General features: G+C 42.1%; 1 protein-coding gene across 1 annotated transcript; it reads left to right on the top strand.

Annotated features, from left to right (window-relative positions):
* On the top strand, positions 1-13,945 carry SLC2A3 (solute carrier family 2 member 3). The gene is made up of 10 exons (XM_045554395.1): positions 1-181; positions 2,547-2,639; positions 3,189-3,349; positions 4,223-4,463; positions 4,750-4,912; positions 5,281-5,468; positions 8,613-8,717; positions 9,267-9,368; positions 9,838-10,041; positions 11,427-13,945. The coding sequence occupies exons 1-10, from the start codon at positions 167-169 to the stop codon at positions 11,637-11,639; spliced, it is 1,485 nt and encodes a 494-aa protein (XP_045410351.1). The 5' UTR covers positions 1-166; the 3' UTR covers positions 11,640-13,945.
* Positions 13,946-16,392: the final 2,447 nt, after the last annotated feature.

Below are 16,392 nucleotides of genomic sequence, written 5' to 3'. Positions count from 1 at the left end.
CAGAGATGCCCTAACGGTGCGAGTGGGTTTCGGAGCAACCCTGAGGACCTGAAGAAAACTTGCTACCGAGAAGGACATTTTGAAGGTTTTGTTGGCTGGAAGAGGTATCTCAGGAATCCCACTCCCAGATCTTTCTCGAAGATTTGAAAAGAATTAGATTAGGGGCATGGGGTCACAGAAGGTAAGAGTGTTATAATTTCTGGTTATTTTTGCTTGTTTGGGGCACACTCAGAAAGGCAAATCTTGATGGTGATTGCCTTGTTCTGTTTCCTCCTGATTCACCAAAGCCGTCTCAAGGCCTTTTCGTTGCTTCTCCAGCCTGCAGTGCTCTAGTTTCACCGGTTCTCTTTGAATGTCGTATTCGAGGAAGGGTTTATCCCCGTTCTGTTCACCTTCCTATCATAGGAAAGTCACCTGGAGAAGTTGTGTTTACTTCTCAGGTTTATTTGCATAACTATACACTACTGAGCCCGAGAGACGGTTGGGTGTTCAGAGGATCAGGGGCTGCTTGAGTGTGTGGATGGCAAGTGTGGGCTCCAGAGCCAGTGTGAAGGCTTCTCTGGAGGCATCAGCCCTTGAAAGGACCTGGGTCTGTTTGGGGTGCAGGTCAGTGTCCTGCCGTCTGTTCTGTATCCTGTGAGATTCCCTCAATACTAAGGAGAGAGAATTCCGGTTCTCCTTCCTGCTGTGGTTATGATTCTGAGTGCAGGATATATTAATATATTTTTCTGTGTTGTGTATGCAGCATTGGTAGGGAAAAAGGCATTTTCATCGGGACAAATTTGTTTGAAAACGAAGGAAAATAAGAGAAAGGATGGGAAAAAATGAGACTGAAGAGTAAAAGGTTCTCCAAGATAGTGAATGATGACAGGAGAAACCTTTTTTTTTTTTTTTTTTACTAAAAAGGAAAAGGATTTAACAGAAAGAGCCTTGTACCGGCAGGCCCTCTGGGGTGCTGATGCTTAGTTGGGACTGAGACGCCTCAGGCCGACCAGGAGGCTGCAAGGCAAGGTCAGCTCCCCAGCTGAAGCTTCCAGACTGCTGTCCCCGCTGACATGAAAGGGAAGGATTTGTGATAGGAAAGGCCGAAGGGAATGGCAGCCGCCATAGGGGATGGCCTCAGGCATAGAAATTGAGCTGCCCCAAGGTGGAAAGCTCAAATAATACCCACTTGTCCATTTGAATTATTCCCGGCAAGGTGAGAGATGACTTTTTGATTCCCCCCACTAAGAAATGTCTCATGTCGAGGGTTGGGATTATGCAGAGTATCCCCCACCACACACACACCCGGGTTGGGAATAGCAGAACTGTATTTAGTAAACGGGAAGACTTTCAAATTTGGCCAGGACGCGGTGGGTAGATAGGTTGGGTTACATGGTCCTGAGAGATAAGAGAATCAAAGACAACCCATACCACTGCCACCACTCCAGCTTCAGTGAGTCTGGGGTACAGGTGAGACTACACTGGATCTGGCTGTTTCCAAAATGATCAGTTCTTAGGAATCCTACCTAAGGCTGTCTTTTCTTCTGCCCTCCCAGTTTTTTTTGTTTTTTGTTTTTGAGACAGCATCTTGCTCTGTTGCCCGGGCTAGAGTGCCATGGCATCAGCCTAGCTCACAGCAACCTCAAACTCCTGGGCTCAAGGGATCCTGGGATCCTCCTGCCTCAGCCTCCTAAGTATCTGGGACTATAGGCCCCGCCACTACGCCCGGCTATTTTTTTTTTTTTTTTTAGTTGCTTGGCCAACCAAATTTCATAGAGACAGGGTCTCACTCTTGTTAAGCCTGAGCTCAAGCAATCCTGCCTGGGCCTCCCGGAGTGCTAGGAGTGCTAGGATTACAGGCGTGAGCCCCTCCCTGTTCTTGAGCACAGTTCTGTGCTTATCTTTACCTGGTGCAGGTTTTAAATGCTTCCAAACTGACTAACGCAGCTTCTATTAACTTATTTATTTATTTATTTATTTTTGAGATGGAGTCTTACTCTGTTGCCTGGGCTAGAGTGAGTGCCGTGGCGTCAGCCTAGCTCACAGCAACCTCAGACTCCTGGGCTCAAGCGATCCTCCTGCCTCACCCTCCCGAGTAGCTGGGACTACAGGCATGCGCCACCATGCCCGGCTAATTTTTTATATATATATATTTTTTAGTTGTTCAGCTAATTTTCTTTCTATTTTTAGTGGAGACGGGTCTCGTTCTTGCTCAGGCTGGTGTTGAATACCTGAGCTCAAACCATCCACCGGCCTCCACCTCCCAGAGTGCTAGGATTACAGGCGTGAGCCACCGTGCCCAGCCTTAACTTCTTCCTTCCTTAATTTTCTTCCCATTTTTCCCAAGTTAACCCCACATTCTTATCTCCAGATGGGTGTTCTTCAGTATAACCTATACCTTTATGTCCCCATTCATTACCTAAATGTCATAAGATTTTTGTCTGTTTCATACCACTCATAGGTCAAGTTCTCCTAATACAGTTCCATACTTAATAAGAGACAATAATCAATCAAAAGTTTTAAGGATTATTTCTTCTTTCCTCCCTGTCCTGCCCTCCCCTCAGGTCACCCCATCTCTGATCTTCGCCATTGCCATTGCTACGATTGGCTCTTTCCAGTTCGGCTACAACACTGGAGTCATCAATGCTCCTGAGGCGGTAAGTGCCAGGCAGTGAGAGTTAGAATTTGGCATAAGGATGTTACTCCTTTCATTTAAGTAAGATTTAAAGAATTCAGAATTTAAGACAAACTTTGTATCTAGGTTGGCTAAAATGGGAGAGGGAGAATATATTGGTGGGGAAATCTAGTGGAGTCATTTAATCCAAGCAAAGGCTCATTTCCTCGCCTGGCTCTGGCCCATGCCAGTTCTTACTGTCCTCTCTCCCGCGTGGTGATACACTTCCTATGTTATCCCTTAGGGGTTAGTTACAAAGAAGGGGGTGCTTTAGGAAAGGGCTGGGGTAGACAACATCAGTGCTGCCACCTACTGGGGCTTTCAGGACTAATAAAAAATGGGTCTTCTGAGATGGTAACATTAACTCCAGTACGTCATCTGTCTCTTCCATCCCCTTCGAGTCGTGCCTTTGATCCTCTACCTGTAAAGTAAAGGTAAAGTTGTTCTCTTAGGGAGGAAATGACCCCTAATGTTTGTATCTTTTGTTCGCAGCCAACTGTTAAGTCTGTCCTCCACCCATTTTGTATTGCAGATCATAAAGGACTTTCTCAATTACACTTTGGAAGAGAGGCTAGAAAATCTTCCCTCAGATGTGTTGCTCACATCCCTCTGGTCCTTGTCTGTGGCCATCTTCTCCGTTGGTGGTATGATTGGCTCCTTTTCCGTCGGACTGTTTGTCAACCGCTTTGGCAGGTACTGACCAGAAACTCAGCAAGGAAGTGGGCTATACTGGTTGCACTGAGGACAGATATAGAGAATTAGGGCGGGGAGGTGATGGTACATTTGAATGAGAACATTTCAAATTTTAATCAAAGGAAACCTAGTCCAACTGGCCCTGAGTATGACTGCTCTTACTTAGAGCTCTGCTACCCTGCATAGCTTCTGCCAGCCTTGCAAGGGATGGGCCATGTGAATTTTTGGTCTTTGCAGTCCAGCTTAGGCTAGTTCAGAGTTGTTTTAGTAAGCTCAACTGTGGAGTTTCCCAGAAACATTAATTTACAAGGTCTGAAGTTGTTTACTTTTTTCTAAAAAATTTTGGGGTTTCATACAAGTATTATCATGTTACACAGGATTGGTAGGAAATGTTTTTGTAATTCTTGGTCTGTGGCAAATGTGAATAATGGCCAAATAACTGAATTGAATTCTTTTCCCCACAAAAGAAAACTGAATCTTCTCATTCTACTCTAGCTTAATAGTATGTCTTAGAGGGTAGACTATACTTTCAGTAATGACGAAGAAACCATTTAGTTTGCCAGTTAGATGTTCTCAAAACGTAAATGGAACTCAATTTAAAAAAATTAATATGGCAACCTATTTTATTTGATAGTGTCTAATTATTATTATTTTTTAAAGAGGCAGGGTCTTGTTATATTGCCCAGGCCAGACTCGAGCTCCTGGACTCAAGTGATCCAACTAGAAATGTTCTGGTAATAGAAAGTGAAAAATAGAAGTTAGACCAAAAGAGGAGGTAGAAGCCTGGAGAAGAGCAGAATAATGAGGAAGGAAAGGAGAGATTCAGAGCTTATCACATTGCTAACCTCGCTTTGTCTTTGATTAATGTTACAGGCGCAATTCAATGCTTATTGTGAACCTGTTGGCCATCGCTGGTGGCTGCCTCATGGGGTTCTGTAAAGTAGCTGAGTCGTTTGAAATGCTGATCCTGGGCCGCTTGGTTATTGGCATCTTCTGTGGACTCTGCACTGGTTTTGTGCCCATGTACATTGGAGAGGTCTCTCCTACTGCCCTACGGGGTGCCTTTGGCACTCTCAACCAGCTGGGCATTGTCATCGGGATCCTGGTGGCCCAGGTACTCTAGAACTTCTCATGCCTAATGAGTGTTGTTATAGTTTCATGGCTGATTAAGAGTTAACATAGGTAAAGCATGTATTCAGTTGCATGTATAAGTTTCAGATATTGTTACTGTAGCTCAAAGATAGTACTAAAGAAGCAGGCAGGGTAGAGAAGGGGAAAGAAGCACAATTTGTTTCTTTTCTTGTGGTAAAAAGAAGATATATTTTCTGAATTTTTTTTTTTTTAATGAACTTGTGGCCTATGAAGTATGGGTTTTAACAGCATTATCTTTGGGTTTCTAGATCTTTGGTCTGGAAGCCATCTTGGGGTCGGAAGAGCTGTGGTCCGTGCTATTAGGCTTCACCATCATTCCAGCTATCCTACAAAGTGCAGCCCTTCCATTTTGCCCTGAAAGTCCTAGATTCTTGCTCATTAACAGAAAGGAAGAGGAGAGTGCTAAGGAGAGTGAGTATCCTTCACACTTCACTGTAGAAATTGTGGGGTTGTGGTATGTTTTAAGGATGAGGGTATTGGATCTATTTTTTTGTCATTCCCTTTCCCTGCCCCTCGGAACCCAAGTGAACGGTTTTCTGATGACCCTTGAATCAAACTTTAAAACCCTGCAACCCCTAAAGAATGAGATGAGAAGACAAACTCAGGCAAGGATTTCACCGATCACCTCATCATGTGTGGCTTCTTCCCAGCTGTCTTACAGGAAAGATGAATTTGGGGCAGTACATTGTCTTTATCCTTTCCTCTTTGCTGTCTTACAGGAAAGATGAATTTGGGGCAGTACATTGTCTTTATCCTTTCCTCTTTGTTCTTTTCACCAGTCCTCCAACGGTTATGGGGCACCCAGGATGTGTCCCAGGATATCCAGGAGATGAAAGATGAGTCTGCCAGGATGGCACAAGAAAAGCGTGTCACCGTGGTGGAGCTCTTTAGAGCACCCAGCTACCGACAGCCCATCATTATTTCCATCGTGCTCCAGCTGTCTCAGCAGCTCTCTGGAATTAATGCTGTGAGTATCTACCTTTGGGTCAAAGGCCTACAGGATTTCACTTAAAGCATTCACCAGGGGTGAGTGGCATGGGTCGTGGCTCACCTTCTTACATATATGGAGTCCGAAGTCCCTCACAGTGGTTGCCAAATAGTAGCCTCTCAGAAAATGTTGATTATCCAGGTTTTGATTCGGTTTTGTTTTTTATTTCTTAAAATTATATCTATAGTATATATTTTGCATGTGTAAAAATGAGAAAGTACATAAAATGAAAAACTTAAGTCACCCTTAGTCTTGGAACTTATGGTTAACATTTGTCCCATTATTTTCATTATCCCGTTTTTTTTGAGCACTCACTTTATTTCCATTCCTGTTTACCTCTGATCTTACCTTACACACATGCTGTCATCAGTGGTAATGTAGGCCATACAACCTAAGTATTCCTAGATTTTACATGCCTTGATTTTTTACCCGGACTTTACAGACTAAAATTAGTGTAAGACCCTGGAATCCAAATAGGAAATCTCTGGAAGGACACTGGCAAGTGAAGAGCACCCTTGTCCCACCTCTAAATATTGATGAATCCCCTGAGGGTTTTCCATTAGTCTTTGATAAATGTGATTAAATCATTTTGTGACAGGATTTTGTGAAACATGCTCGATGCTCAAAATAAGTTTGGTTCTGGGCCTTTTCTCCTGCCTGACACACCAGGATATTTGTACTTATGTAGCAGTGCTTCTCATGAGGGTTTAGAGGCTGTTTGGGTGCAGCAGCACACCTGTAGTCTCAGCTACTCAGGGGGCTGAGGTGGGAGCATCACTTGAGGCCAGGAGTTCAAGTGCAGCTTGGGCAACATAGTGAGACCCTGTCTCTAAAAAAAAACTGAGCGAAAAGATACAGTAGTTTGAGAAAGCCTCTTAGGTGATTTTGATGGATCCCAGTCTCAAATTTCCTCATTTGAAAATGATAATGTAGGCCATATATTACTGGAATAAAATATGTTCCCAGGACTTACCAGAGGAGCAGGGCTGGGACTGTAGTGAGGCAGGTGAGGCACCCAGGGGCAAGTGCAGCTCTGAGAAGGAGCCCTGAGAATGCACCTGAGGCACCTCCCTGGCTGCCTCACCCCAACCCTGGCCCTGCAAAACAGCATCAGAAAAAGATCATGGGACAAGCACCCATGACAGATGAGCACTCTGTAGGACAGACTCTTCCCACTTCAGGAAATGGTGTGTAAAGTCATTATTGTTGGACTAAGATGGCTCCCAACTTAGTCAATGAGCAGATTTTGCCCTGGGCATAACCTAACCCAGAGCTGGCTACACCATAGTTATGGGGGGCTGGATTCCTGAGTCAACTGAATCAAGAATCTCTCCCGTGAGAGGCCTAGAAATTGTGTATAAAAAAATAAATGTGATGCACAGCAGGCTTGGAAATCACTTTTCCGACCTACTTTTGAACATGTTTTCTAATTTCCCTTAAAGACAGATGGATAAGCAGTTGAATAATGTTTAGCTAGCAGCGTAAATTGTTTTTAGGTGAGATGATGTGGGGGTTAGCTTGCCTAGCTTGATGGCACTAGATAGAAAGGTAATTTTACTGTAAGAAGTTTGCCTGAGAAGTATACATACACATTATATTTTTGATGTGCAGACATTTTGATAAGAAAGAATTGGCATAACTATCCATGGCTGATTTTAACTCTTCAAATGTTTTTCCACACAAGCTTGATGTCATCATAAAATATTAATGGGATTTTTTTAACAGTCTTAATTCGGTCCAGAACATTAGTTTTTGCAAACTGAGGATGGTACTACAAATCTGTTTCAAAAACACACCTGTAATCTTATTTTAGAAAATATCAATATACATAGTGTCCATCTCAGGTATTAGGGATTTGAAGAGTTGTTTCTTGAAGGTAAATCCCAATGTAGAGGTATATAATCGAAAAGACTGAATAATGTTGCTATGGAGGCAGATATTCTGGGTGAAATAAACTGAACCTGGCTGATGTAGATAATGTTCTCTTGTTACCTTGAGGTCTTAGTGTGATCTTTTTTATGAGACAGTTTCCAGGCTAGAGTGCAGTGGCATGATAATAGCTCACCACAGCTTCAGACTCATGGGCTCAAGCGATCCTCCCTTCTCAGTCTCCCAAGTAGCTGGGAATATAGGCATGTATCACCATACCTGGCTAATTTTTTATTTTTTGTAGAAACGAGGTCTCTTTGTTGCCCAGGCTGGTCTCAAACTCCTGGCCTCAAGCTACCTTCCTGACAAAGGGCTGGGATTATAGGCATGAGCCACCACACCCAGCCTAAATCCAATATTTTGATATCTCTTTAACAGATGGACACTAGAAAAAAAATTTTTTCTCCTTGAGGCCACAGTGTTTTATTACAAAAATAGAATAAAAACTTTGAAAGCAAAATAATCCTTTCTAATTTAATGAAAAATTTATTTTTTATTGTTTTCTGTGTTTGAGTTACATACAATTTAAAGAGTTCTCATAGCTTGCAAGGTGAAGAGATGAGTGAGTTACATGTGCTTCAGGAGACCCTAGGCTCAAAACTAGTATGAGTTAAATACAATTCACATGGCAGATGTGTTAACTATGGTAGTTATAGCAACCCTACATTTTAGCATAATGTCTAACAAATAATAAATAGTATATATTAAATATAGTTTATTTAATAGTAATATATTAAATAAAAATAGTAATTGTTATTCCCTAAAACGCTTGGAAAGGGCCTAGGGCTAGGAAATCCATCCCAAGCTCTGCTTATTAAATAAGCAGGCTAAGGTTATTCTGTTTGTTTGCTGTCGGAATTGAGACATCATTTGTACCTATCAGTGCTTTGAGGGTTTGGGGAAGAGTCCACTGAAAAAGCACTGGAACCCTTGTATAAATTAGTGAAGTAAACAAAGACTAAATGGAGCAGTGGGAATAAGTATAGTTAAAGGAAAAAATGGAAGTGAGAAGAATTAAGAGGAGAATGGAGATAGGTACAGAAGATAATTCATTTGCAGAAAGGATATTGTGATTGAACAAAAACCCTGGGAAAAGGACAACTTACCTCCTGGGACTTCTAAGTTTATTTTTTGCAGTTCAATTTAACTGGTGTGTACAGTTGTGTCAAAGTTGTGTCTTTTGTTTTCTACCAGGTGTTCTATTACTCAACGGCAATCTTCAAGGATGCGGGTGTTGAGGAGCCAATCTATGCCACCATCGGTGCGGGTGTGGTTAATACCATCTTCACTGTGGTTTCTGTAAGTTGAGTGATTTGATAATTTGGCAGGGGTGGGCAAAAAGGATTCTTGCTACAGATGTTCAAAGATAGATTGCATGTCCTTTAGCCTCCCTGTCATCCATCATCCAGGAACTTTTCTTGTTATTTAATTCCTCTTTGGGAAAGACACTTTGAATGGTGGGTGTAAACCTTCACTCTTCCAGCGAATATGGAATGGATGGGAAGGAGGGAAGTATAAAAGAGATTATACAGGATGGTTTAAACTTCAAAGTAGGCCGGTGACGTGGCTCATACGCCTGTAATCCTAGCCCTCTGGGAGGCTGAGGCAGTAGGATCGCTTGAGCCCAGGAGTTTGAGGTTGCTGTGAGCTAGGCTGACGCCACGGCACTCTAGCCCGGGCAACAGAGTGAGACTCTGTCTTAAAAATAAATACATAAACTTCAAATTGGTGAAGAGGAGGTGTGACTATAACAAGTATCCTGCAATGGGTGAGGCAGATTTCAGGTACTTTATACAGTATTTTCATGGAAGGGAAAACAAGTTTCATGTTATATTATTCTTCTTTTAGCTGTTTCTGGTGGAAAGAGCAGGAAGAAGGACTCTACATATGATAGGCCTTGGCGGGATGGCTTTCTGTTCCGTCCTCATGACTGTTTCTTTGTTACTAAAGGTGAGTGCTCTTTGAAGAAAAAGGAGGGAAGGAGGAAAAGAAGTTACAGTTGACCTTCTGTGACAGAGGGGGTGGGTTGTTGAGTTTGGAGAGGTCATCAGTACAGTCAAATTTGAGAGAAGCAAGATGCCCAGAGCTTGTAAGAAAGGTTTATTGTCAGAGATAAACTTATAATCCTTATTCATATGGCATTGTAGCTTGTAAAATAAATATATCTTATTTAATTAAAATAATATTGAGGTAATCCCATTTTATAGATGACGAAGTGGTCTCAGTGCAACATAATATATGTGAGATGACAATAGCTAGGATTTAAAAGCCCAAGCAAGGTCTTTAATCCAAGGCCAGTAACTGCATGATACCACGGGGCTGAAGATACTTGCCATTTGGTCAGCACTCATCTCTGAGAAGTGGGTCCTAGATCATGCCATCCTTGATACTAACTTTCTTCTGTTGCTTCCTCTTACAGGATACATATTCATGGATGAGCTTTGTTTGTATTGGGGCTATCTTGGTCTTTGTGGCCTTCTTTGAAATTGGACCAGGCCCCATCCCTTGGTTTATTGTGGCCGAACTCTTCAGCCAGGGACCCCGCCCAGCTGCAATGGCAGTGGCTGGTTGTTCCAACTGGACCTCCAACTTTTTAGTTGGATTGCTCTTCCCCTCTGCTGCAGTAAGTAACCTCAGTTTATCTTAAAACCACCCCACTTAAGCTAACATGTTTAAAATAATAATACAGTAGTCCCTCCTCATCCACAGATGCAGTTGCCTGTGGTTCAAAAATATTAAATGGAAAACTCCAGAATTGAACAATTCTTAAGTTTTAAATTGTGCACTGTCCTCAGTAGCCTGATGAAATCTCCTCCATCGAGCCGGAGACTTGAATTATCCCTTTGTCCAGAGGATCCACCCTGTCTGCAGTTGCCACCTGTTAGTCACTTTAGCAGCCGTCTTCGGTTGTTAGACCATCTGTCCATGCTATCGCAGTGCTTGTGTTCAAGTCACCCTTATTTTACTTCATAATTGGCCCCAGAGTGTAAGAGTAGTGATGTCCGCAATTCAGATATGACAAAGGAAAGCTGTAAAGGGCTTCCTTTAGGTGAAACGATGAAAGTTCTCCACTTAGTTTGAAAGAAAAAAAATTGTAGCTGAGGTCACTAAGATCTATGGTAATAACTAATCATCTGTCCATAAATTTATGAAGAAGAAAAATTGTGCTTGTTTTGCTGTCATACCTCAAACTGCAGAAGTTATGGCCACCATGTGATAGGTGCTCAGTTAAGATGGAAAAGGCATTAAATGTGTGTGTGTAACAGAACAGACATGAAGAGAAACATACTCCAATTGGCAACAACAGTTTGGTGCTATCCACAGTTTCAGGCATCCACTGGGAGTTTTGGGACGTATCCCCCATGGATAAGGGAGATCTAGTCCATGGGGGATGTCATTCCAAGACCACTGGTGGATGCCTGAAGCCTTGGATAGTATCACCCTACATACACTGTACTGTTTTTCTTGTATATACATACCTATGATAAAGTTTAATTTATGAATTGGGCACAGTAAGAGATTAAAATAGAACAGTTATAACATATACTGTAATAGTTATGTGGATGTGGTGTCTCTCTCCTACTGAGAATATCTTATTGTACTATATTCATCCTTCTTTTTCTTGTGATTTGTCGATCTGACAGCCAGGATGGCTACTAAGTGACTAGCAGGTGGGTAGCATATACAGCATGGATACACTAGAGAAAGGGAGAATTCATGTCCCAGGCAAGATGGCACAAGATTTCATTATGTCACTCAGAATGACATGCAATATAAAACTTATGAATTGTTTATTTCTGGAACTTTCCATTTATTATTTTTGGACCACAGGTAACAAACTGCAGACTATAAAACCACAGATAAAGGGGGAACTACTGTAGTTACTGATACTGTGAAGGATTAGGTATCAAGGGCTTTAAACCAGATTTTTTCTCCCTCATTTTCAATGACATAGTTCATCAATTACCAGATTTTTATATCAACCTTTTTTTTCTATCCTTTCACTAGTTCTATTTAGGAGCCTACGTTTTTATTATCTTCACTGGCTTCCTCGTTATCTTCTTGGTCTTCACCTTCTTCAAAGTCCCTGAGACCCGTGGCAGGACTTTCGAGGATATCACACGGGCCTTTGAAGGGCAGGCTGCAGACAGAGCTGGGAAAGCCTCCAACATGGAAATGAACAGCGTCCAGCCTTTTAAGGAGTCCACCACCCATGTCTAAGTCATGCCTCCTTCCACCTCCCTCCCAACATGGAAAAGCAACCTCTCCCTGACTGAGGGAGAGACCTCATCAGGATGAACCCAGGACTGCTTCTGGCTGCTGCTACTTGATTCCTTTCTCATCCCGCACACTCCGTGAGCACTCGGATGAACACTCCATGAGCACTCCAAATGCTGGGGTTAGTTGGATTCTCAATGGCTTTTTAAAATGTTTCATTTCTTGGACATTCTCTTCTGTTGAGGAGAGACCAAGTGAACCTACCTTCATTTCAGGAGGCATTGGCCGCTTGGCATGTGACAACTTTGCCAGCTCTTCCTCCCTTAGGTTCTAATATTGCCCCACAAGGGCATATAGGGGAGGAAGAGTAAGGTGCAATTCCCCCAACCTCAGACTTACCAGGAAGCAGATGTACATAAGAGTGTGGAAGGCAGAGGGGGATCAAATAAGAGCACCTTCCTCACTTCTGTACAGCTCTGCACAGCAAGTTAACTTGAGTTTTATTTATTTTACCTTCTGGTTTTATTGCATAAATATTTATTTTTTTAAGTATAAAGTAATTTTACCAAATAATGAAAACATAAGGAAATTGAGGTTAGAGGGAGGTGTTTAAAGAGAGGTTATAGAGAAGATTTGATGCTAGAGAGGTTAAGGTGCAATAAGAAGGGGAGAATTTAAGGAAAAATGTTGCTCGATATTGGGGTTATATGAAGTGGTGCCTGAGGTTTGTATGTTGCCCCTTAACAATTTCTGTCCTTCACATGGAAACTCTTTAAGTTTAATTTCTCAGAAAAGTCATGTGCCTGTATAAAAAAAGCTACTGATTTCTTTTGGAATTTTTTTCTTTATAGTTTATATGTAGTATTACTTGAAATGTGGGATTAACTAAGATGGGCATTGTAGTTACTGGCGGTTGATGAGTTCTAATTTTGGATGGAGTCCAGAAAAGGGAAAGTTGTTTCTAGAAAGCCTCTTCCCCCACACTGGACCAAACAACTCCTTCCCCTTGTTGTAGACTCATGTATTTTTTAAGTAATCCCATCACCCATCTGGTGGGAGAGCCCTTCAAATGGGAAACCTAAAATAATTGGTTCTTGGTAGAGGCTTAGTATTTCTCCATTTTGTTCTTTAGAGATTTTAGGTGTTTTTGTTTTGTTTTAATCTGTAGTTTAAAAGGAATTCAGAGGCAAATGTGATAGCTAGCTTAGAATTTGTAACCTCACCTCTGGGAGAGTATTTTTCCTGAACGATTATTATCTAGTTTAAGTATGTTTTTGCTTTAGGGTTATGGCATGCTTGTCTGTGTCTTACCATGTTACTGTGGTACTATGTCAAGTACCCTTTGGGGACTTGAATCTTTCCAGTAGAACACAGTTGAAATATTATGAGTCAATGTGCAGTGTAGCCCACACTTGAGAGTATGAATGTATGTGCACTGTCACTTTGCTCTGGGTGGAAGTAGTTTGTTGGTGACTTGTTTCCTCTGTTCTTACAGCCTCCTTTTGGACAGAATGTGTTAAAACTCACCCCCTCGTCCCTAGGTATTTAAATAACACTGCCTCTGCTGGGTGGAATTTGTATCCAGAACTTCAGAATTCAGACTCAATCTGACTGCCTTTCCAGGCAATGAGGGGAGAACTTCCTAAATACTGAGGTTGAGCGTGGAGGGCTCAGCCTCACGACAGATCCAGACAATGGGAATAGGAAGGGAAGTGTGCACTCAGGACATTGGCCTCTTGGGGGACCTGGAGAGGGACTTTGGGGGAATGGGAGGCATTCATTTAAGGGGGTAAGAAACAAATATAAGACTTGCTTCTACCTCTGGAGCTTTTCAAAGGGTTAGAGGAGACGCAGGGATTTCCTCCTGCCACAGGTCATGGACACCTCTACTGTCATCTCTGAGTTCTGCAGTATTTTTACAAATAGAGATGGGACCCTGATGACTCACTCTCTTCCATTTTTCATATGTTGTTTCAGCTCCCTTTCTCTCCTTGGTACTTGCATTTCAGATCCTTTACCCAAACCCTTGTCAACAACAGTATTTTAGTCTTCAGTTCTCACCATTCCTTCTGGTCATTGAACCTTTGGATAAAACCTCATGTAGCTATGGAGCACGGTTTTGTTGGAAAAGGTGACTTTCCTCTAAATGCACCTCTACTTCTGGCTCCTCAACTGGTGGGTTGGCAGTAAGGCAGGGTGGAAGTTTTCCCATTTCTCGGTGACTAGATTGTGAATATTTCTATATGGATTTTCTATTAATGTTACTGTAGTTCTCTGTTTAAAAATAAAAATTCTGAATGTACATATGACATCATAGGTGCATTATTTATTTTCTGTCCTTCCTGTAACAACAAAATCAGCTTTAAATCAGTACCTGTTGTGACCTGGAGCAAGCAATTTTCTTAGAGTCTCATACATAGAAAAGTAGCAGCAATATGTGTTTATTATACAGGTTATATGGAAAAGGATTCATGCATTGCTTTTCATGCTTAATAAATTATATTGGCTGGGTGTGGTGGCTCATGCCTATAATCCTATCACTCTGGAGGCCGAGCTGGGAGGATTGCTTGAGGTCAGGAATTTGAGACCAGCCTGAGCAAGAGCAAGACTCTATCTCCACTAAAAATAGAAAAAATTAGCTGGGCATGGTGGCGCATGCCTATAGTCCCAGCTACTCGGGAGGCTGAGGCAGGAGAATCACCTGAGCCCAGGAGTTTGAGGTTGCTGTGAGCTAGCACTCTAGCCTGTGTGACAGAGCAAGACTTAATCTCAAAAAAAATAAATAGTGTTGCTTTTTTTCCCACTAAGAATTAACCAATTTCTTCAGTTTTTCTCTAGTGTTCTTTTTTACTTCCTCCAGGCTTTGCTCTGTAAAATTCATCCTATGCTGCTATCAGGGGATCATATGACATAGGGTCTTCCCTCTATATCCATGGGGGATTGGTTCCAGGACACCCCCCCACCAGATACCAAAATCCAGGGATGCTTATGTCCATATAAAATGGCATATTTGAATCTACGCACATCCTCCCATATACTTTGAATCATGTCTAGATTACTTATAGTACCTAATGCCATGTAAATGCTGTGTGAAAAATTATTATACTGTATTTTTTTTTGTTTGTGTTTTTAAGTTATTCAAGTATTTTTGATCTGCAGTTGGTAGAATCTACAGATACGAAAGGTGGGCCACATATCATTATCCTACTTAAAATCCTTCAATAGTTTCCAGTCAACTATAGAAAAAACTTAAGCCACCTAGGGGATTACACAACCCCTTCACAGCAAGGTAGCTGCTACCTATTCAGTTTAATTTACCATTTATTTCTTAGCTCCTATTTAGATAAAATACCTCACCCTCTACCGAATTCATTCACACTTCAATGCCTTCATTTATAAGTTTTGACACTCTGTTCACATACTAAAAATATTTGAGTGGCTACCTTTATTTCATCTTAGCCCAGACATGGGCGCCACAAAGCCTTCCTTATTCCCACAATGTTCCTTACACTGTAGCACTGTGTATGTTAGAGGGAGTAAAAGGATGATACCCCTGACTGTCCCCAGAGAGCCTAGTGAGTACATCCTTTTCTCCACGATCCATTGTCTTATCTCCCTTTCTCCACCTTTGCTTCCTTATAATTCATTCTCTACATAACCAGAGTGATCTTTTAGAATCCTCATAGTACTTCCCTATGTAAAGCCTTCCAATTACATCTTACCACTGAAAGTGTTAATAATATCCAGTCTTCCTTTACCGTAGCCAATAAATCTGGTGACCGTGTGTCCCAGTTTAAACTGCTTTCATTCATTCTCAAAACTTCCCTGACTATAAGTTACAGTTACCCCCACCTAAAATGTTTGCCTCTTCAACTTCATCTCTTGGTAACCCTCCTTCCTTATTGAAGTCAAACCCCCACCGGTCTTCCTAGTTCTCATGAAGTTCCTTATCACTTACACTTGTCCCCTTGTGCTTGGAATATTCTACCTTTTTTTTTTTTTGAGACAGAGTCTCACTTTGTTGCCCAGGCTAGAGTGAGTGCCGTGGCATCAGCCTAGCTCACAGCAACCTCAAACTCCTGGGTTTAAGCGATCCTACTGCCTCAGCCTCCCGAGTAGCTGGGACTACAGGCATGCGCCACCATGCCCGGCTAATTTTTTTTCTATATATATTTTTAGTTGTCCAGATAATTTATTTCTATTTTTTAGTAGAGATGGGGTCTCGCTCAGGCTGGTCTTGAACTCCTGACCTCAAGCGATCCACCCGCCTCGGCCTCCCAGAGGGTTGCATGGTAGGTCTTAATTAACAATCTTTCTAGAATATAAGCACCATAAAAAGCAAGTACCTTGTCTGTCTTGTTCATGTCTAGAAAACTGCCTGACATACAGTTGATATTAGGTGTATCAGTCTGGGTCCTATCAGGAGACAGAAACCACACATTGGTTTAAACAGGGAAGGTGTAATATAAAGAATATCACGCTATAATAAAAGCAACTTGGGCTGAGGGAGCTTATCCAAGGAAGAACAAGCTCCAAAGGGAGGCCACCTCCATTTCCCCAGTCCTGAGGTTCACATCTTAGTAGAGAAGGTATCGTTGCAGCACACTGGATAGCAGAGAAATTTGGCAGTTTGCCCAGGCCAATGCTAGTGTGCAGTCCCTGAGCAAGCAGGAACAACTCAGGTAAGCCACAGCTGGTAACCAGACATGCAGGTGTGCAGAGCGAGTTGGGGCACCAGTGTGGGTAGGAGGCCTGG

This window comes from Lemur catta, chromosome 6 (genome assembly GCF_020740605.2).
Source record: "Lemur catta isolate mLemCat1 chromosome 6, mLemCat1.pri, whole genome shotgun sequence".
NCBI classification, from domain to species: domain Eukaryota; kingdom Metazoa; phylum Chordata; class Mammalia; order Primates; family Lemuridae; genus Lemur; species Lemur catta.
The sequence above is the reverse complement of the archived record's forward strand: the minus strand, read 5'-3'. Positions and strand labels throughout refer to the sequence as shown.

Bases quoted from the DNA above. Each gene is read 5' to 3' on its own strand.
- SLC2A3 (XM_045554395.1), top strand. The intron at 4,913-5,280 runs GTGAGTATCCTT...TCTTTTCACCAG, and splicing joins AGAGGAGAGTGCTAAGGAGA to TCCTCCAACGGTTATGGGGC. The intron at 5,469-8,612 runs GTGAGTATCTAC...GTTTTCTACCAG, and splicing joins AGCTCTCTGGAATTAATGCT to GTGTTCTATTACTCAACGGC.